The sequence below is a fragment of the Eubalaena glacialis genome, chromosome 5 (assembly GCF_028564815.1).
Source record: "Eubalaena glacialis isolate mEubGla1 chromosome 5, mEubGla1.1.hap2.+ XY, whole genome shotgun sequence".
In the NCBI taxonomy this organism is placed as follows: Eukaryota; Metazoa; Chordata; class Mammalia; order Artiodactyla; family Balaenidae; genus Eubalaena; species Eubalaena glacialis.
This window is the reverse complement of record NC_083720.1, coordinates 126,547,347-126,568,823: the sequence shown is the minus strand read 5'-3', so window position 1 is coordinate 126,568,823 and position 21,477 is coordinate 126,547,347. Positions and strand designations below refer to the sequence as shown.

Here is a 21,477-nt window from a genome sequence, read left to right as displayed (position 1 = left end):
AAACACACAAATAAATTGAAAGATATTCCATGTTCATGGATTGAAAAAATAATAATATTGTTAAAGTGTCCATACTACTTAAAGCAATCTAACAAGATTCAATGAAATCCAATTCAAAATTCCAACGGCATTTTTCACAGAAGTAGAAAAATCAATCCAAAAATTTGTATGGAGATTGGTGCAAGATGGCGGAGTAAAAGGATGTGTGCTCACTCACTCTTGTGAGAGCACCAGAATCACAACTAACTGCTGAACAGTCATCGACAGGAAGACACTGGAACTCACCAAAAAAGATACCGCAAATCCAAAGACAAAGGAGAAGCTGCAATGAGATGGTAAGAGAGGTGCTATCACAATAAAATCAAATCCTATAATCGCTGGGTGGGTGACTCACAAACTGGAGAACAATTATACCACAGAAGTCCACCCACTGGATTGAAGGTTCTGAGCCACACGTCAGGCTTCCCAACCTGGGGGCCCGAAAACGGGAGGAGGAATTCCCAGAGAATCAGACTTTGAAGGCTAGCAGGATTTGATTGCAGGACTTCAACAGGACTGGGGGAAACAGAGACTCCACTCTTGGAGGGCACACACAAAGTAGTGTGCGCATCAGGACCCAGGGGGAAGGAGGACTGACCCCATAGGAGACTGAACCACACCTACCCGCTAGTGTTGGAGGGTCACCTGCAGAGGCGGGGGGTGGCTGTGGCTCACCACGGGGACAAGGACACTGGCAGCAGAAGTTCTAGGAAGTACTCCTTGGTGTGAGCCCTCCCAGAGTCCACCATTAGCCCCACTAAAGAGCCTGTAGGCTCCAGTGCTGGGTCACCTCAGGCCAACCAACCAACAGGGAGGGAACCAGCCCCACCCATCAGCAGACAAGCGGATTAAAGTTTTACTGAGCTCTGCCCACCAGGGCAACACCCAGCTCTATCCACCACCAGTCCCTCCCATCAGGAAGCTTGCACAAGCCTCTCAGATAGCCTCATCCACCAGAGGGCAGACAGCAGAAGCAAGAAGAACTACAGTCCTGCAGCCTGTGGAACAGAAACCACATTCACAGAAAGAAAGACAAAATGAAAAGGCAGAGGACTATGTACCAGATGACAGAACAAGATAAAACCCCAGAAAAACAACTAAATGAAGTGGAGATAGGCAACCTTCCAGAAAAAGAATTCAGAATAATGATAGTGAAGATGATCCAGGACCTCAGAAAAAGAATGTAGGCAAAGATCGAGAAGATGCAAGAAATGTTTAACAAAGACTTTGAAGAATTAAAGAACAAACACCTAGAAGAATTAAAGGACAAACAAACAGAGATTAACAATACAATAACTGAAATGAAAAATATACTAGAAGGAATCAATAGCAGAATAACTGAGGCAGAAGAACGGATTAGTGACCTGGAAGACAGAACGGTGGAATTCACTGCTGTGGAAAAGAATAAAGACAAAAGAATGAAAAGAAATGAAGACAGCCTAAGAGACCTCTGGGACAACATTTAACACAACAACATTCGCATTATAGGGGTCCCAGAAGGAGAAGAGAGACAGAAAGGACCAGAGAAAATATTTGAAAAGATAATAGTTGAAAACTTCCCTAACATGGGAAAGGAAATAGCCACCCAAGTCCAGGAAGCACAGAGAGTCCCAGCAGGATAAACCCAAGGAGAAACACACCGAGATACATAGTAACCAAATTGACAAAAATTAAAGACAAAGAAAAATTATTAAAAGCAACAAGGGGAAAATGACAAATAACATACAAGGGAACTCCCATAAGGTTAACAGCTGATTTCTCAGCAGAAACTCTACAAGCCAGAAGGGAGTGGCACCATATATTTACAGTGATGAAAGGGAAGAACCTACAACGAAGATTACCCTACCCAGCAAGGATCTCATTCAGATTTGATGGAGAAATCAAAAGCTTTACAGACAAGCAAAAGCTGAGATAATTCAGCACCACCAAATCAGCTCAAAAACAAATGCTAAAGGAACTTCTCTAAGTGGGAAACACAAGAAAAAAAAAGGACCTACAAAAACAAACCCAAAACAAATAAGAAAATGGTAATAGGAACATACATATCGATAATTACCTTAAATGTGAATGGATTAAATGCTCCAACCAAAAGACACAGGCTTGCTGAATGGATACAAAAACAAGACCTATATATATGCTATCTACAAGAGACCCACTTCAGACCTAGGGACACATATAGACTGAAAGTGGGGGAACGGAAAAAGATATTCCATGCAAATGGAAATCAAAAGAAAGCTGGAGTAGCAATACTCATATCAGATGAAACAGACTTTAAAATAAAGACTGTAACAAGAGACAAGGAAGGATACTACATAATGATCAAGGGATCAATCCAAGAAGAAGATATAACAATTGTAAATATCTATGCACCCAACATAGGAGCACCTCAATACATAAGGCAAATGCTAACAGTTATAAAAGAGGAAATCAAGAACAGACGTAGAGAACGGACTTGTGGTTGCCAAGGGGAAGGGGGTCGGGGGAGGGGTGGACTGGGAGTTTGGGGTTAGCAGATGCAAACTATTATATATAGGATGGATAAACAACAAGGTCCTACTGTATAGCACAGGGAACTATATTCAACATCCTATGATAAACCATAAAGGAAAAAATATTAAAAAAAGAATGTATATATATGTATAACTGAATCACTTTGCTGTACAGCAGAAATTAACACAACATTGTAAATCAGCTATACTTCAATAAAAAAATAAATTAAAATAAAATCTATGCCCCCCCAAAGGCACTAGGCCCAGACTGTTACATGGGTGAATTTGTCTCAATAAAACCAATAATCTCTATTTTATTTATATTGTTCCTCGATATTAAAAAGGAAAAGGGCCCTAACTCATTCTGCGAGGTGAGCACAAACACATACACACCAAATGCTACAAGCTGGGTTCTATGGGCCAAATCTTTCTTGCCAATTATGTTTGGACAGCACTTTTTAATGCTGAATATAAATGTTATGAGACCCAACATCCATTCTCCTATTACCACAGTCCCCTATTCTCTCTTTGTGAACCTCATCTACTCCACTTGACTCAACTTTTTAAAACAAATTTGGCTCCTCTAGGCATTTGAGTTTACAATTCTTACCACACACCAATTTCACTTGTGAATATGGAATTTTAAATTCTACCAAAATCTTAGCAAATCAAATCTAGCAGAGCAAAAGAACAAGGCATTATAACTAAATAGAGCTTAGATTACAAGTAGCTTATCATTAGAAAATTAATTCACAGTAGTCAGTATATTAATATATTAAAGAACCAAAAAATGGGGGGAAAAAAGAAGCGGTGTATCAATGAATCATCTAATATAGAGATTCTCAGCCTTTGGGGATCCATGGATGGGCTCCAAAGAGTCCATGACAACTTGCAATTCTAAGCACAATATTGGTGTATGGGTGGTGAGTTTCACAGACCCATTAATTCTCAAAGAAGTCCACAATTCATGAATCCTTTCATAGGTTGCAGCATTATAATAGACTACTCTGCATTAAAATGATATTGCTGAAGGCCACGCTAAAAAAAGGACAGAAGAATATACAATATCAATATTCATACTGATCCATTTTTAAGACAGATTCTTAAATTCGACTTCATTAAAAAGCATGACAGGCATACAATTGTTACTCCAAATTGAAGGTTTCAGGTAACCCTGCATCAAGCACGTCTATCAGCGTCATTTCCAACAGCATTTGCTCATTCTGTGTCTGTGACACATTTTGGTAATTTATGCAATAATCCAAATTTTTAACTATTATACTTGTTATGGTGATCTGTAATCAGTGATCTTTGATATTATTATTGTAATTGTTTTGTGGCGCCACAAACCCATCCATATAAGATGGCAAACTTAATCCATACGTGTTGTGTGTGTTCTGACTGCTCCACTAACCAACGATTCCCCCGTCTCCCTCCCTCCAGACCTTCCCGTTCCCTGAGACACACAGTATTGAAAGTAGGCCAATTTCGTGTTCAAGTGAAAGGAAGAGTACGCGTCTCTCATTTAAATCAAGAGCTAGAAATGATTAAGCTTAGCGAGGAAGGCATGTCAAAACCCAAGACAGGCCAAAAGCTAGGCCTCTTTCACCAGGCAGTTAGCCAAGTTTTGAATGCAAAGGAAAAATTCTTGAAGAAAATAGAAAGTGCTACTCCAGTGAACACATGAATGGTAAGAAAGCAAAACAGCCTTATTGCTGATATGGAGAAGTTCTGGATAGAAGATCAAAACAGCCACAGACTCTCTTAAGCCAAAGTCTTTTCCAGAGCAGGGCCCTAACTCTCTTCAATTCTAGGAAGGCTGAGAGAGGTGAGGAAGCTGCAGAAGAAATGTTTGAAGCTAGCAGAGCTTGGTTCATGAGATTTAAGGAAAGAAGCCACCTCCATAACATCAAAGAGCAAAGTGAAGCAGCAAGTGCTGATGTATAATAGAAGCTGCAGCAAGTTATCTAGAAGGTCTAGCTAAGATAATTTAAAAAGGTGGCTACACTAAACAACAGACTTTCAACGTATGAAACAGCCTTCTGTTGGAAGAAGACACCATCTAGGGCTTTCACAGCTAAGGAGAAATGAATGCCTGGCTTCAAAGCTTCACAGGACAAGCTGACTCTCTTGTTAAGGGCTATTGTACTTGGCTTTAAGTTGCTCATTTACCAATATGCTGATTTACCATTCTGAAAATCTGAGGACCCTGAAGGATGATGCTCAATCTACTCTGCCTATCTCTATCAATGGCACAACAAAGCCTAGATGACAGCACATCTGTTTACAACATGGTTTGCTGAATATTTTAAAACCACTGTTGAGACCTATTGCTCAGAAAAAAAAGATTTCTTTCAAAATATGACTGCTCATTGACAACACACCTGGTCAACCCGAGAGCTCTGATGGAGATGTACAACAAGATTAATGACGTTTTCATGCCTCCTAACACAACATCCATTCTGAAGCCGTGGATCAAGGAGTAATTTTGACTTTCAAGTGTTATTATTTAAGAAATACACTTTGTAAGGCTATAGCTAGAAATTCCTCTACTGGATCTGGGCAAATTCAACTGAAAACCTTTTGGAAAGGATTCACCATTCTAGATGCCATGAAGAACATTCATGATTCATGGGAAGAGGTCAAAATATCAACATTCACAGGAGTTTGGAAGTTGATTCCAGCCCTCATGGATGACTTGAGGGGTTCAAGACTCCAGTGGAGGAAGAAACAGCAGGTGTGGTGGAAATAGCAAGAGAACCAGAATTAGAAGTGGAGCCTGAAGATGTGACAGAATTGCTTCAATCTCATGATAAAACCTGAACAGATAAGGAGTTGTTTCCTACAGATGAGCAAACAAAGGGGTTTCTTGAGATGGAACCTACTCCTGGTGAAGATGCTGTAAAGACTGTTGAAATGGTAACAAAGAATTTAGGACAGCACATAAATTTAGTTGATGAAGCAATGGCAGAGTTTCAGAGAACTGACTCCAGTTTTGAAAGAAGTTTTACTGTGGGTAAAATGCTATCAAACAGCCTTGCATGCTACAGAAAAACAGCTCCTAAAAGGAAGAGTCGATCGATGTGGCAAACTTGGCTGCTGTCTCATTTTGAGAAATTCCCACAGCCACCCCAGCCCTCAGCAGCCACCACCCTGATCAGTCAGCAGCATCAACATCGAGGCCCAGCCCTCCAGCAGCAAAGAAATTAGGACTCGCTGAAGGCTCAGATAATGATTAGCAATTTTTACCAATGAAGTATTTTTTAAATTAAGGTATGTACGTTGTTTTTTAAGACATAATGCTATTGTACACTTAATAGACTACAGTATAGTGTAAACATAACTTTTCTATGCACTGGGAAACCAAAAATTCATGTGACTAGCTTTATCGCAATATTCTCCCTATTGTGGTATCTGGAACCGAACCTGCAACATCTCCGAGGTATGTCTGAACTTACTTCGAAGACGATCCTTCGGATGTTTTTCACATACAGTGTCACGTAATCATCGATGTAGGTAGACAGATGGCTGGACTGTATATCATACCAATTCAACACCAGCGCTGCTTCATTTTCATTATTTCCACTCCATGTGATGATGGAGGGATGAGATTTCAGTCTCCTGACCTAAAATTGAAGAAAACATAAAATAATTTTCAAATGCTCAACATAAGAAAGCTCAGAGCTATAATTACTCATAGAATTATAGCCATTGTCTTTCTGCACACGTATTTTTACGTGCCAGGAACTCATCAGAAAATGAGCAGTAATGTTACATGTGGGAAGACATTTTAAGAAATCACTGAGATTCTTTTTATCTAGATTTTATAAACATTGAGAAAATAGGGCTCCTCTTCTCACCATATAACTAAAGAAAATATAATCCTTTTCATTAAAAGAGAAAAATAAATCAACCTCATCATTATCTGACTTGCCACGAAAAGATTCTAAGAAATACAAAAGGCAGGAGACGTTACATTACAGAGGCTAGCTTCTCAAGAGCAAGTTGGAGTTTTCTGTGAAGAAACAAATGAGGCAGAACAAACACTACTGCTGAGAGAGGGACTGAAGTTCCCACACAGTTTCCACCAAGATCAGAAAACCACAAGGACAGTTAGAGAGGGTTTTACAAAGCAAGTGAGTACCAGAGACACTCTGAAAGTTAAAGACAAATACATGGAATATTCTAAAGGAAAAAAGATTAGGACATCAAGAGGCTGTCCCCTGAAATAACTATCAATGTCCTGTCTTAAGAAATCAACTGGACTTCCCTGGTGGCGCAGTGGTTAAGAATCCGCCTGCCAATGCAGGGGACACGAGTTCAAGCCCTGGTCCGGGAAGATCCCACATGCCGCAGAGCAACTGGGCCCGTGGGCCACAACTACTGAGCCTGCGCTCTAGAGCCCGCGAGCCACAACTACAAGTAAGTCACTGAATATATCTAAACATAGAAGAAGAAATTAGGGAATCTGAAAATCCTGCCTGCTTTAAGAGCTGAGGTCTGCGTGAACTGGGCTCACTGCCAGCCCTACATAAAGGTGAAAGGATCCATTTCTTCTGACACACTGGAAGATGTAGCCCAGCAGCAGAAGGCAATTAAACCTCTTTGCCAACAGCAGAGTGAGTCAATGGTCAAGAGAAATTCTTTTCAAACATGTTTTAGCAATATAGCCTCATTGGTATTTATAGCTTCTCTTGCACTGTAATGGATGATTATGTGATGGATCCCAGCTGATGTTCTCTCTGTGGTCTCCATTCAATATGCTAAGTAACCCATACATGAAATAGAGATGCATTAAGGATATCTTAAAGAGATATATCTCATTTAAAAAATTAAAGTCTTGGGGCTTCCCTGGTGGCACAGTGGTTGAGAATCTGCCTGCCAATGCAGGGGACACGGGTTCGAGCCCTGGTCTGGGAGGATCCCACATGCCACAGAGCGGCTGGGCCCGTGAGCCACAACTACTGAACCTGCGCGTCTGGAGCCTGTGCTCCACAACAAGAGAGGCCGCGATGGTGAGAGGCCTGCGCACCGCGATGAGGAGTGGCCCCACAGAAACGAAGACCCAACACAGCTAAAAATAAATAAATAAATAAATAAATTAAAAAAAAAAAAAATTAAAGTCTTGTGTTTTTTCTTAACCAGTCTTATAAACACTATTTCCTTATTTGCCTCTGTATATGCCCACGTAAGTGAGGGCTGTGACCAACTGTGAGAGGCATGTTTATGGTACTGATGAAAACACAAATACAGATACTGAAGAGACAAAAAGCTTCAGTGACTCTGTGCTACACACACCCTTCAAACTGACCTAGAATTTTCTGGTGAGCTTTACTTTAAAATTTTAATAAACTCTGCATTAAAAAGTTCTCCTCTTTAAAATATATAAAAGAATTGAAAACACATAGATATCATATTTTACTTGTGTGAAAGAAAATTAAAAATAAAACTGAAATGTTTATAACTTACATAACTATAATTAATATTTTAAAAGTTATTCATTCGTCCATCCATCTATACATCTGATGAATAATATAGCCAGATCATGGGGATATACAGGGAGGAACATGCCCTAGGCCTCAGGGATATTATAATTTTGATGCAGTGACAAAACATTGAACAAATAATTTCAAGTGTAATGTATGTCACAAAGGGAAAATGACCTAATCTAGACTTGCAGACATAGAAAGCTTTTTGCCAGAGAGTCATGCCCAAGGTAAGACGGGCCAGAAAAAAATAAGCGAGGTGGTCCACAGGAGAGGGTAATAGAGAAGGCATTCCAGGGCAGAGAGAGTACGGGGAAAATGGTGCTTGATGAGGCTGGAGAGGCAGGCTGAGACAGGATAGTGCATGGTGAGGATCTTTAATTTTATCTGGAGGGCTCTGAGCAAGGGATGATTCAATGTTCACTTTCTAAACTTAAGAAAACTACAGAAAACAAATTATGACATGTTGAATTATTATAAGGCAATCACACTTATAACACAATCCAGACTAAGAAAGAAAACTTTACCAACCACCCCAGAAGCCCTCATGTACCCCTTCTTAATCGTAGCCCCTCCTTCCTTCCAAAAGTAACCACTATCTTGAATGTTATAATAATCTTTTTTTTTCATTTCTTTTGGGTTTTCACACAAAAATACATTCACAGACACTCTAATTACGAACTCGTGGATTTTAACATACTTGATGGATTTCGATCCACTGACATTCTTATCCTTATTGAATTTCAAGTTGTCCCACCTTTGGTTGGTCAGAGTCTCATCAAAGTTCTTTTAACATATCTTTGATAGCTTCCTTGTTATTGGTATGCCAAAATATTTCAGGATCATCTAGTATATTTCCTGTCCCAGACTTGGTATCAGCCATTTCTCTAAGAACCCTTCCCTTAGTGGGAAAGATTATTTCAGTATAAGAATGCTCAATATGACTAGGTGGTTCACTGTTTCTAGGTCTTTTCAGTGGAAAGAGCTAGGATATAATCACTTCTTTGCATTCATAGATCTATAAATATAAAAGTGTTTATATGTGGAATGTAAAAGAAATCAAGGAGTCAAGAATCACTTAAAATTTTTGACCTGAGAAATTCAAAGACTGGCATCGCCATTTATTGAGGTGGGGAAAACTGCAAGAAAAGCAAGTCTGGGGAAGGTAATGTACGTTTGGTTTGGACATGTTACATTTGAGATTCCTATTAGACCTCCAAGTAGAGGCACCAAGTAGGCAGCCAGATAATAAGAACCAGGAATTCAGCAGATAAGTCAGGGCCAGAAATAAATCTGACAGTCATCAGCCAACAGGTAGAGTTAAAGTCATGAGACTGGGTGGAATCGCCTAGGTAGTCAATTACCTGACTGATTTTTTTCATGGGATTTAGTAAAGAGAACAAAAAGAAATAAGGAGAAGAAATTAAACACAACACTCTAAATCGACTATATTTCAATAAAATTTTTTAAAAAAAGAAGAAACAAGGAGAGGTTTAACAAAAGGCAGAACTAAAACTTAAGCCTTTACTTCTACTTGAAATGGTAATAACATACCTGGTAAGCAACTTCTGCTCTCACTGAATCCATGAAATCCTGATCAGTTGGGTAAAGCGCACAGGCAAACATAAAATCCTGCCATACCTATCAAATCAAATAAAAGGCAATATAGCACTTCCACGGATTTTACTGCACAGAAAGAAATTCTTCATTCTGAACTTTGGGCATTATCTTTCATGCAAATGAAAAATCAACTTAGCCCGATGAGTGTGATCATTTGAGCATCACAAAGCATGAGGCACTGGGAAAGGCACTCACAGACTCTCTGGAACTGTAGGGAAACCTGAGAAGAGAAAATGTTAGGTAGGCAGAAAAGAAAAAGAAGAAAGGGGAATTCAAATAATGAAACAGTGCTTGTGATAAGGGGAATGCGAAATTCAGTAAGAAGCTTTCTCCCAACCCCTCCTCACTCCTGATTCACTCTGATTTTCACCAGGAATTTGGTACTGAGTGATGGCCCAGACTGTTAAGAAACATTTTGTTTATAAAGGAATTAACTTCATGGCCAAAAGGATTACTACATGGACAGTTTAGAAATGAAACCACTTAAGTGCATTGCAAGGGAGGCCATTATGACACAGTTTAGAGTACAGAGCCTAAATCTGTTGGCCTGACTCAGAACTTCAGTTCCACCATATACCCACTGTGTGAGTTTGGGCTAGTTAACCTCTCCACGTGTCAGTCTCCCTACCTGTAAAATGGGGATAGAGAACAACAGTAACTACCTCATACAGTGGGCATGAAGCTAAAATAAAATACTAGCTGCAGAGCACTGCGGACAACGCCTGGAATATTACAGAACATTGTCACATCATCATGACCATCAGCACTGTCAATATTATTCAAATTACTACTCTGCTATGAAGTGCTTTATATTTTAGAACTGTAATACCAGAACTAAAAGACTATATTTCCTTTGCTTAACCCTCACCAATGCAAATTATGTTCAGAGTACTTAATGACAACATTAAGCACAGCTTTTAAAATTTAATTTTATCATTTTTCTTCTCTCTAGGTCTTGTTAGATCTCCTTAAAGTTAAAACTTTTTAATATTTTATTTTCTTTTTTATGCTTACCCTCCTATCACAAAGATAATTACAAAGAAAATATAGATATATGCTTAGATATAACCAATATGCAGAATGTCTATCATTTAAAATAATTATGATATTCACTATCAACTATGGCTCAGGGTTTCCAAGATGCCATTTATTCCTTTGCAGAAAAGTGGAACATCATTCCTGGCTCTGAGAAAAGAAGGAATGGGATATGATATCACTTATACGTGGAATCTAAAATATAACACAAATGAATTTATTTATGAGACCGAAACACAGACATAGAAAACAAACTTATGATTATCAAAGGGGAAGGAGCCGGGGAAGGATAAATTAGGAGTTTGGGATTAGCAGATACAAACTACTATATATAAAACAGATAAACAACAAGGTCCTACTGTATAGCACAGGGAACTATATTCAATATCCTGTAATAAACCATAATGGAAAAGAATATGCATATATATGTATAACTGAATCACTTCACTGCACACCTGAAACTAGCATAACATTGTAAATCAACTTCAACGAAACACTTCAAAGAAAAGAAAAGACAAAGGAATAGGCAATATCACCCACTCAGAACACTGGAGGTCAAACTGAGGATACAGTAACATATCAACAAAGAAAATGAAGAGCTCTCAACTACTCACCATTATTCCTAGTTCATCACAGAGTTCATAGAATTCATCCTGCTCATAAATTCCTCCTCCCCAAACCCGGAGAGCATTCATGTTAGCATCCACAACAGACTGCAAAAGGAGCCGTAATCTACAGAAGAAGTTTTAAAAACAAATGCCAATTTGAAACCTTGGGGATGTTAAAAAAAAAAAAGATAAAAAAAACACATTGTGGTTGATAAACACATTTCAAATAGCTGTTAGAAGGACACATTTTAAAATTATGATGGTTTGGATACAATGCTAAGTGAAGAAAGTGAGACAAAATTCTATATACATTAACTGTAACCACATTAAATAAACAAACCTATAGAAAAATTATGGGTGAAATCTTTTCTCTGCCTTCTAAATTTCAGTCGTGCTATTACACTATTTTTAAAACTAAATTTTTGTTTGTTTTCTTTTTGTTTTTTGCATATTTTTTTAAATATCTTTACTGGAATATAATTGCTTCACAATGTTGTGTTAGTTTCTGTTGTACAACAAAGTGAATCAGCTATAAGTATACATATATCCCCATATCCCCTCCCTCTTGAGCCTCCCTCCCATCCTCCCTATCCCACCCCTCTAGGTCATCACAAAGCACTGAGCTGATTTCCCGGTGCTATGCAGCTGCTTCCCACTAGCTATTTTACATTTGGTAGTGTATATATGTCAATGCTACTCTCCCACTTCGTCCCAGCTTCCCCTTCGCCCCCTGTGTCCTCAAGTCAGTTCTCTACGTCTGCGTCTTTATTCCTGCCCTGCCACTAGGTTCATCAGTACCGTTTCTTTAGATTCCATATATGTGCATTAGCATACAGTATTTGTTTTTCTCTTTCTGAATTACTTCACTCTGTATGACAGACTCTAGGTCCATCCACCTCATTACAAATAAATTTTGTTCCATTTTATGGCTGAGTAATATTCCATTGTATATATGTGCCACATCTTCTTTATCCATTCATCTGTCGATGGACACTTAGGTTGCTTCCATGTCCTGGCTATTGTAAATAGAGCTGCAATGAACACTGTGGTACATGACTCTTTTTGAATCATGGTTTTCTCAGGGTATGTGCTCAGTAGTGGGATTGCTGGGTCACATGGTAGTTCTGTTTTTAGTTTTTTAAGGAACCTCCATACTGTTTTCCATAGTGGCTGTAACAATTTACATGCCCACCAACAGTGCAAGAGGGTTCCCTTTTCTCCACACCCTCTCCAGCATTTATTGTTTGTAGATTTTTTGATGATGGCCATTCTGACTGGTGTAGTCAGAATGTAGTTTCTGATTTCTACTAAATCAAAACTACCTCATTGTAGTTTTGATTTGCATTTCTCTAATGATCAGTGATGTTGAGCATCCTTCCATGTGTTTGTTGGCAATCTGTATGTCTTCTTTGGAGAAATGGCTATTTAGGTCTTCTGCCCATTTTTGGATTGGGTTGTTTGTTTTTTTGATATTTAGCTGCATGAGCTGCTTGTAAATTTTGGAGATTAATCCTTGTCAGTTGCTTCATTTGCAAATATTTTCTCCCATTCTGAGGGTTGTCTTTTCATGTTGTTTATGGTTTCCTTTGTTGTGCAAAAGCTTTTAAGTTTCATTAGGTCCCATTTGTTTATTTTTGTTTTTATTTCCATTTCTCTAGGAGCTGGATCAAAAAGGATCTTGCTGTGATTTATGTCATAGAGTGTTCTGCCCCTGTTTTCCTCTAAGAGTTTTACAGTGTCTGGCCTTATGTTTAGGTCTTTAATCCATTTTGAGTTTATTTTTGTGTATGGTGTTAGGGAGTGTTCTAATTTCATTTTTTACATGTCCAGTTTTCCCAGCACCACTTATTGAAGAGACTGTCTTTTCTCCACTGTATACTCTTGCCTCCTTTGTCAAAGATAAGGTGACCATATGTGCGTGGGTTTATCTCTGGGCTTTCTATCCATTTCCATTGATCTATATTTCCGTTTTTGTGCCAGTACCATACTGTCTTGATTACTGTAGCTTTGTAGCATAGTCTGAAGTCAGGAAGCCTGATTCCTCCAGCTCCGTTTTTCTTTCTCAAGATTGCTTTGGCTATTTGGGGTCTTTTGCGTTTCCATACAAATTGTAAAATTTTTTGTCCTAGTTCTGTGAAAAATACCATTGGTAATTTGATAGGGATTGCACTGAATAGAACTACCATATGACCCAGCAATCCCACTACTGGGCATATATCCTGAGAAAACCATAATTCAAAAAGATACATGTACTACAATGTTCACTGCAGCACTATTTACAATTGCCAGGACATGGAAGCAACCTAAATGCCCATCAACAGATGAATGGATAAAGAAGATGTGGCACATATGTACAATGGAATGTTATTTTCTGCACCTATTGAGATGATCATATGGTTTTTATCCTTCAGTTTGTTAATATGGTGTATCACATTGATTGATTTGCATATGTTGAAGAATCTTTGCATTCCTGGGATAAACCCCACTTGATCATGGTGTATGATCCTTTTAATGTGTTGTTGGATTCTGTTTGCTAGTATTTTGTTGAGGATTTTTGCATCTATGTTCATCAGTGATATTGGCCTGTAGTTTTCTTTCATTGAGACATCTTTGTCTGGTTTTGGTATCAGGGTGATGTTGGCCTCACAGAATGAGTTTGGGAGTGTTCCTCCCTCTGCTATATTTTGGAAGAGTTTAAGGAGAGGTGTTAGCTCTTCTCTAAATGTTTGACAGAATTTGCCTGTGAAGCCATCTAGCCCTGGGCTTTTGTTTGTTGGAAGATTGTTAATCACAGTTTCAATTTCATTACTTGTGATTGGTCTGTTCATGTTTTCTATTTCTTCCTGATTCAGTCTTGGAAGGTTGTCCTTTTCTAAGAATTTGTCCATTTAATCCAGGTTGTCCATTTTATTGGCACAGAGTTGCTTGTAGTAGTCTTTTATGACACTCTGTATTTCTGCAGTGTCAGTTGTTACTTCTCCTTTTTCATTTCTAAGTCTGTTGATTTGAGCCTTCTCCCTTTTTTTCCTGATGAGTCTGGCTAATGGTTTATCAATTTTGTTTATCTTCTCAAAGAACCAGCTTTTAGTTTTATTGATCTTTGCTATCGTTTCCTTCATTTCTTTTTCCTTTATTTCTGATCTGATCTTTATGATTTCTTTCCTTCTGCTAACTTTGGGGGTTTTTTTGTTCTTCTCTAATTGCTTTAGGTGTAAGGTTAGGTTGTTTATTTGAGATTTTTCTTATTTCTTGAGGTAGGATTTTATTGCTATAAACTTCCCTCTTAGAACTGCTTTTGCTGCATCCCATAGGTTTTGGGTCATCGTGTTTTCATTATCATTTGTTTCTAGGTACTTTTGATTTCCTCTTTGATTTCTTTAGTGATCTCTTTGTTATTTAGTAGCATATTGTTTAGCCTCCATGCATTTGTATTTTTTATAGTTCTTCTCCTGTCATTGATATCTAGTCTCATAATGTTGTAGTCAGAAAAGATGCTTGATACGATTTCAATTTTCTTAAATTTACCGAGGCTTGATTTGTGACCCAAAATGTGATCTATCCTGCAGAATGTTCCGTGTGCACTTGAGAAGAAAGTGTATTCTGTTGTTTTTGGATGGAATGTCCTATAAATAGCAATTAAGTCCATCTGATCTAATGTGTTAATTAAAGCTTGTGTTTGTTTATTTTCATTTTGGATGATCTGTCCATTGGTGTAAGTGGGGTGTTAAAGTCACCCTACTATTACTGTGTTATTGTTGATTTCCCCTTTTATGGCTGTTAGCATTTGCCTTATGTATTGAGGTGCTCCTATGTTGGGTGCATAGATATTTACAATTGTTATATCTTCTTCTTGGATTGATCCCTTGATCATATAGTGTCCTTCCTTGTCTCTTATAATAGTCTTTACTTTAAAGTCTATTTTGTCTGATATGAGTATTGCTACTCCAGCTTTCTTTTAATTTCCATTTGCATGTAATGTCTTTTTCCATCCCCTCACTTTCAGTCTGTATGTGTCCCTAGGTCTGAAGTGGGTCTCTAGTAGACAGCATATATATGGATCTTGTTTTCGTATCCATTCAGCCAGTCTGTGTCTTTTCGTTGGGGCATTTAATCCATTTACATTTAAGGTAATTATTGATATGTATATTCCTATTACCATTTTCTTAATTGTTTTGGGTTTGTTTTTGTAGGTCTTTTCCTTCTCTTGTGTTTCCTGCCTAGAGAAGTTCCTTTAGCATTTGTTGTAAAGCTGGTTGATGGTGCTGAATTCTCTTAACTTTTGCTTGTCTGTAAAGCTTTTGATTTCTCTGTCAAATCTGAATGAGATCCTTGCTGGGTAGAGTAATCTTGGTTGTAGGTTTTTCCCTTTCATCACTTTAAATATATCTTGCCACTCCCTTCTGGCCTGTAGAGTTTCTGCTGAGAAATCAGCTGTTAACCTTATGGGGATTCCCTTGTATATTATTTGTTGCTTTTCCCTTGCTGATTTTAATATTTTTTCTTTGTGTTTAATTTTTGTTAGTTTGATTCATGTGTGTCTCAGCGTGTTTCTCCTTGGGTTTATCCTGCATGGGACTCTCTGCATTTCCTGGACTTGACTATTTCCTTTCCCATGTTGGGGAAGTTTTTAACTATAATTTCTTCAAATATTTTCTCAGACCCTTTCTTTTTTTCTTCTTCTTCTGGGACACCTTTAATTCGAATGTTGATGCGTTTAATGTTGTCCCAGAGGTCTCTGAGACTGTCCTCCGTTCTTTTCATTTTTTTTCTTTATTCTGCTCTGTGGCAGTTATTTCCACCATTCTATCTTCCAGCTCACTTATCCGTTCTTCTGCCTCAGTTATTCTGCTATTGATTCCTTCTAGAGTATTTTTAATTTCAGTTATTGTGTTGTTCATTACTGTTTGTTTGCTCTTTAGATCTTCTAGGTCCTTGTTAAATGTTTCTTGTATTTTGTCTATTATATTTCCAAGATTTTGAATCATCTTTACTATCATTACTCTGAATTCTTTTTCAGGTAGTTTGCCTATTTCCTCTTCATTTATTTGGTCTTGTGGGTTTTTATCTTGCTCCTTTGCCTGTAAGATATTTCTCTGTCTTCTCATTTTGTCTAATTTACAGTATTTGAGGTCTCCTTTCCCTAGGCTGCAGGGTGGTAGTTCCTCTTGCTTCTGTTCTCTGCCCCCAGTGGTGGGGTTGGTCCAATGTCTTGTGTAGGCCTCCTGATGGGAGGGACTGGTGCCTGTGTTCTGGTGGGTGGAGCCGAGTCTTTTCCCTCTGATGAGCAGGGCCGTGTCAGGTGGTATGTTTTGGGGTGTCTGTGAGCTTAGTATGGCTTTAGGTAGTCTGTGTGCTGATGGGTGGGTTTGTGTTCCTGTCTTGTTTGTTGTTTGGTGTGAGATGTCCAGCACTGGGACCTGCTGGCAGTTGGGTGAAGCCGGGTCTCGGATTCAGATAGAGGCCTCTGTGAGAGCTCTCGGAGATTAATCTTCCCTGGGGCTGGGAATTCTCTACTGGTCCAGCATCCTGGACTCAGTGCTCCCACTCCAGAGCCTCAGGCCCGACTTCTGGTCGAGGGACCAACACTCCACAAGTTGCTTGTCTCGGCAATAAAGGGGTTTAAAAAAAAAGAAAAAAATGTCTAACAAAACCCCAGACAAATGGTAAAAAGTAAAATCAAACAAACAGAAACAGAAACAAGGAAACATGCACACACACAAAAGAAACAAAAACAGAACCAAGTAAAGCAAATAGCAAGAGAACAACCAGACAAACAAAAGAACCCAAGAACAAAATCAAGCAATTAAGAAGAAAGCCAACAAATACCCAAAACCAAAAAACAAAACCAAAGCAGAGTGCCAACCGAAGAATGAAGCAAGGAAACAAAACAAACTGAAAAAAATGATATTTTAAAAAAGAAAAAAAAGAGAAAGAGAAAGGGGAAAGAAGACAGAACAGAAAAGCAACGTAGAAACGGAAATCTAAAAAAGTAATAATAAATTAGAAAATATATTAAAGAAAAAAAAAGAGAAACAAAACCAAACAAACAAAAACAGAAACAAGGAAATACACACACACGTAAAAGAAACAAAAACAGAGACAAATAAAACAAAAAGCAAGAGAACAACCAGACAAATAGAACTCAAAAATGAAATCAAACAATTAGGATTAATACTAACAAAAACACATAACCTAAAAACAAAACCAAAGCAGTGTACCCACTGAAGAATAAAGCAAGGAAACAGAAGAAACTGATAAAAATGATTTTAAAAAAAATAATAGTAAAATAAAAAGGGAAAAAACACAGAACAGAAAAGCAAAATAGAAATGGAAATATAAAAAAAAAATTAAAGAAAAAGAGGAAGAAAAAAATAAGGGAAAAGAACACAGAACAACAGAAAAGCAAAGTAAAAATGGAAATATATAAAAATATAAATATATGTTATAAAACACAGAGATCCCAAAACACTAAATAAAAAAAAAAAAAAACTAAAACAAGAACAAACACAAAAAGAAAGAAAAAGAAACCAAAGGGAAAAAAAAGAAGCCAGAACCAACAACAGAATGAATCAAAACATAATAAAATTAATAGTAATAATTATGTTTCCCTGGGGTCTCCACTGTGAGGGTCCTTGCACACGCCGTGAGCCACAGCCCTCCTCCGCCTCCCCAGGAGCCCCTCCCCTGCCTCTGGGCTGGTCTCTGGACCTGCTGTGGGCCCTGTGGGGACCCCTCCAACTCTGATGTGGCCCAGTTCCTGCGTGTGCTGCCCCCAAAGTCCACAGCTGCCAGAGCTGGACCGTTTTCATTTGTGGGAACACTCATTGTCTACTCAGATGTTCCATAAACGCAGGGTCTTCCTAGCTGATCATGGGGATTTAATCTGCAGCTTGTACAGCTGATGGAAAGATTTTCCATCCTCTTCCTTAGTCACCCTGTCCCTGGGGTACAGCTTTGGTTTTATCCCCACCTCTGCATGTGGTCTGCCCGCAGGAGTCTGGTCCTGAGGCTGCCTTGGAGCTCTTGGGTCTGGCCCTGTGAGGACCGGGTGCAGAGGTGGTATGACTGCTTGGATCACGGGAGCCCCAGCAGCGCCAAATGCACAGGGAAGCCGGGGGCCACGGGTGCAAGAGATATGGCCCTATTGAGGGCCTTTTCCAGCGCCCAGCGTAAGGCATGTGAGGGCCAGCCCTGGCCGGGGTTTTTCTGGCACCCAGCAGCAGGCATGTGAGGGCCAGCCCTGAGAGGGTGGTGGTGGTTTTTTTTAATTGCCCCGCAGCCGGCATGTGAGGGCCAGCTCTGAGGGAACTTTTTTATGTCTCAGCAGCCAGCGCACAAGAGCCAGCCCTGAGCGGGCTTCTTTTATTGTCGTTGGCAGGCGGCAACATGTGGGGAGAGAGAGGTTACAATAGTGTCTCCTCCCCCTGCGTGGGACTCAGCAGTAGTGCCCTGCTCCAAGGCAGTCCAGACTTCCTCCACAGGCATTCCCTGCTGCGGATTTCCTCCCTCCCATCCCCTCAGTCCATCTCCCCACAACCAACAGCAGTTCTCACTCTGGGCCTCTTCTCCAATCCCCACACACCAGCTCCCAGCCCCCTTGCACACCTGTGAACACACATCCCAGTCTGGGGCACACAGGGCTGAGGTACGGACTGTCTGTGTAGTTCTCACTCTGTTCCGTCTGCCACAGATCAGCAGCTTCAAGCTCTTCCAACAGCCTCAAATGCTTCCATTCTGTCCCAGTGGATTTCCCCATCGGAGAGGAGGTATCCTCGTTAGAGAGGGAGTTTCCCCGCATTTGGGAATCTCTCCTCTGCTTCAGCTCCCCTCTCCCCGGGGTGCAGGTCCCATCCCGCTTCCTCTCCTCCTCCTTCTCTCTTCCTTTGTTCCGTCCTACCCAGTTATGCAGGGATCTTTATAGTCCTTTCCATTGTCCAAGGTCTTCTGCTAGTTTTCAACTGGTGTTCAGTGAGAATTGTTGCATCTATAGATGTATTCCTGATGCATCCGTGGAGAGAGATGAACTCCACGCCTACCTAATCCTCTGCCATCTTGAATCCTCCTAAATTTTTGTCTTAAAGTTAATCCTGTAGAAAAATACTGTAAACCTTGGAAAGTATGTGCTTATTTTATATAACCATTTCAAACTATAAGATAAAAATCAAATTTTAAGTATTAGTATCTAGCTCTCTCTCATCCCTTTTTACAATTCCTCCAGTCCAGTACTCCTTTATCTAGTAAACTTCCTTTCTGCTTTTCCAATTTCTATTCACATCACCCTCAGGTAAGTATAGAAATTTGCAGCCACCTTGAAAGCAGGTACCCTCCATTTCCAGAACAGCATTCAGAAAGGAAGGAAAAAGGCCAATAACAGGATGACCACACACCCAGAGCACTGTGCTCCCAGCAAAGGCAACTATGGGCAGGTTTACTAATTGACCCAACTGTGCTGTACAGCCACTGCCAACCTGCCAAGAGTGGAAAGGAGCATTTGAAAAGGAAAAGAGTCAGCAAATTATCTGTGTTGTGTCTGGAGAATGATTTCATTTTCATATGAAATTTAAAACATTATACACATTTTGAAGTAAAAGGATATTACTACAACTTTTGGCAAAATTAGAGTTTACTTAACAACCACATCTACATTCTAAACATAATATACGTCAATGCATGTTTGTACATTTAAATAAGGTAAATGTGTTTATTTTCACTTCACAAAGCTTATTTTCACTATTACAAAGATAGTAGTTTATAAACCTAGTCAGGAAATACTTTCTTGTTAAGTTCTATTCTCAAAGCTTCAGAAAAACACTTTGAATTTTAAAATTTCTTTAGTTCTCTTTATTAAGGTAAAATTGAAAGAATGTGCAAATACCTTAGCATGAAAAGGTAAATATGGGTTCCCATTTTTTTTAAGTGTGCAAAAAAAAAAAGGTATTCTTCAAAAAAAAAAGAAAAGAAAAAAATCCAAATTTAATCATATTTTTCCCCCAAAGGGGCTAACTATCCAAAATGTGCATAAGTCATTTTCTTGTTCCTCTAGAAACAATTTATAAAAGTTGGATGATTTCAGCAGTCTCAAATAGTTTAGCTGTAAGACTACCTATAGCTCATGAGAATGAAATAAATGATTTTAAAATCCTTTCCAAAGTTTCCATCATCCTAGAATTATATATTACCTCTTGGTTCCTTCCAATGGAACTAAAAAAAGTTAAAATGAGTAGCTCTTAAGCTCTGTGGGACTGATAATATGAAGAGGAACAAGAAATAAAAGATGATAACTTACAAGGCAGAGGTTACTCGATCCTGGAATGAATCTGCGGGGATCCAATTCGAGCCTTTCAGAAATATGGGAAGTCCATTAATTTTGAAGTAGAAACTCAGACCACGAGACCCTTTTATCGGCTCTTCTATAAGTTCCACTGTCCTAAAATAAACCTATTATTAACAGAATTAAATAATGAATATGAAATTTAAAACATAAGCATACGACAAAACCAAACTGTATTGTTTACTATAGCCTGAAAAAAATAAACAAAAGAGATTTTTTTTAAAGTAAACTTCTGAGCAGTTTACATGAACATAAATTAGTGTTAACTTTCTATCTGCTATGAAGCACTTAATGTGGAAGTGCACATTTTGAAAAAATATATATAAATAAATTATTGCCAGGTCCTGTTATTTCTCTTCGAAAAGAAAAGCACAGAAACCATTAAAGAGTGAAATATACTGTAGTATTCCCCATGATGTAGGCATTTGCAATTATGTCAAAAGAAATATATTTGAGATAACACTTCAAAATTAAAACAAAAACTGATACTATTTCACAAAAGTGGGGAAAATATGTCACCAGTTAAACTGATGCATCTTTGAATCATTTCAGTGTTATTAAAATGTGCCAAAACGTGCATCTTAGAATCAAAGAAATACAGTACAAGGTATTTCATAATTTAACAACTTTCCAATTTTAATAGCACATTATTATAAAGTCATTTTGTTTAATGGGCAATTTAATCCTAACTAATTATCACACCAAACTCAATGTCTGAGACAGCGCTGGTATGGAGACTGGAGATGTAAGTGGTGCTCCAACTGGAAGAAAAGATGGAAGCACACAGTCCAGTGTTATCATTGCTACGTGAGAAGAAGCTGAGACCTTTGTCCCTGTGACAGTCCAGCCAGGTTTCCCTACAGTTAAGA

At 38.7% G+C, this 21,477-nt stretch overlaps 1 protein-coding gene across 2 annotated transcripts in view; it reads right to left on the bottom strand.

Annotated features, from left to right (window-relative positions):
• The window catches only part of MANBA (mannosidase beta), a 139,177-nt gene that overhangs the window by 66,526 nt on the left and 51,174 nt on the right, over nucleotides 1–21,477 (bottom strand). For both annotated transcript variants that reach the window (XR_009701048.1, XM_061191668.1), the window contains exons 8-11: nucleotides 20,564–20,715; nucleotides 11,284–11,401; nucleotides 9,569–9,655; nucleotides 5,987–6,154 (exon numbers count right to left, since the gene is read on the bottom strand). Coding sequence is in view for 1 of the 2 variants with exons in the window: in XM_061191668.1 (XP_061047651.1) it covers nucleotides 5,987–6,154; nucleotides 9,569–9,655; nucleotides 11,284–11,401; nucleotides 20,564–20,715 (525 nt within the window). In the remaining variant the exon portion in view is untranslated. The remainder of the gene's footprint in view (nucleotides 1–5,986; nucleotides 6,155–9,568; nucleotides 9,656–11,283; nucleotides 11,402–20,563; nucleotides 20,716–21,477) is intronic.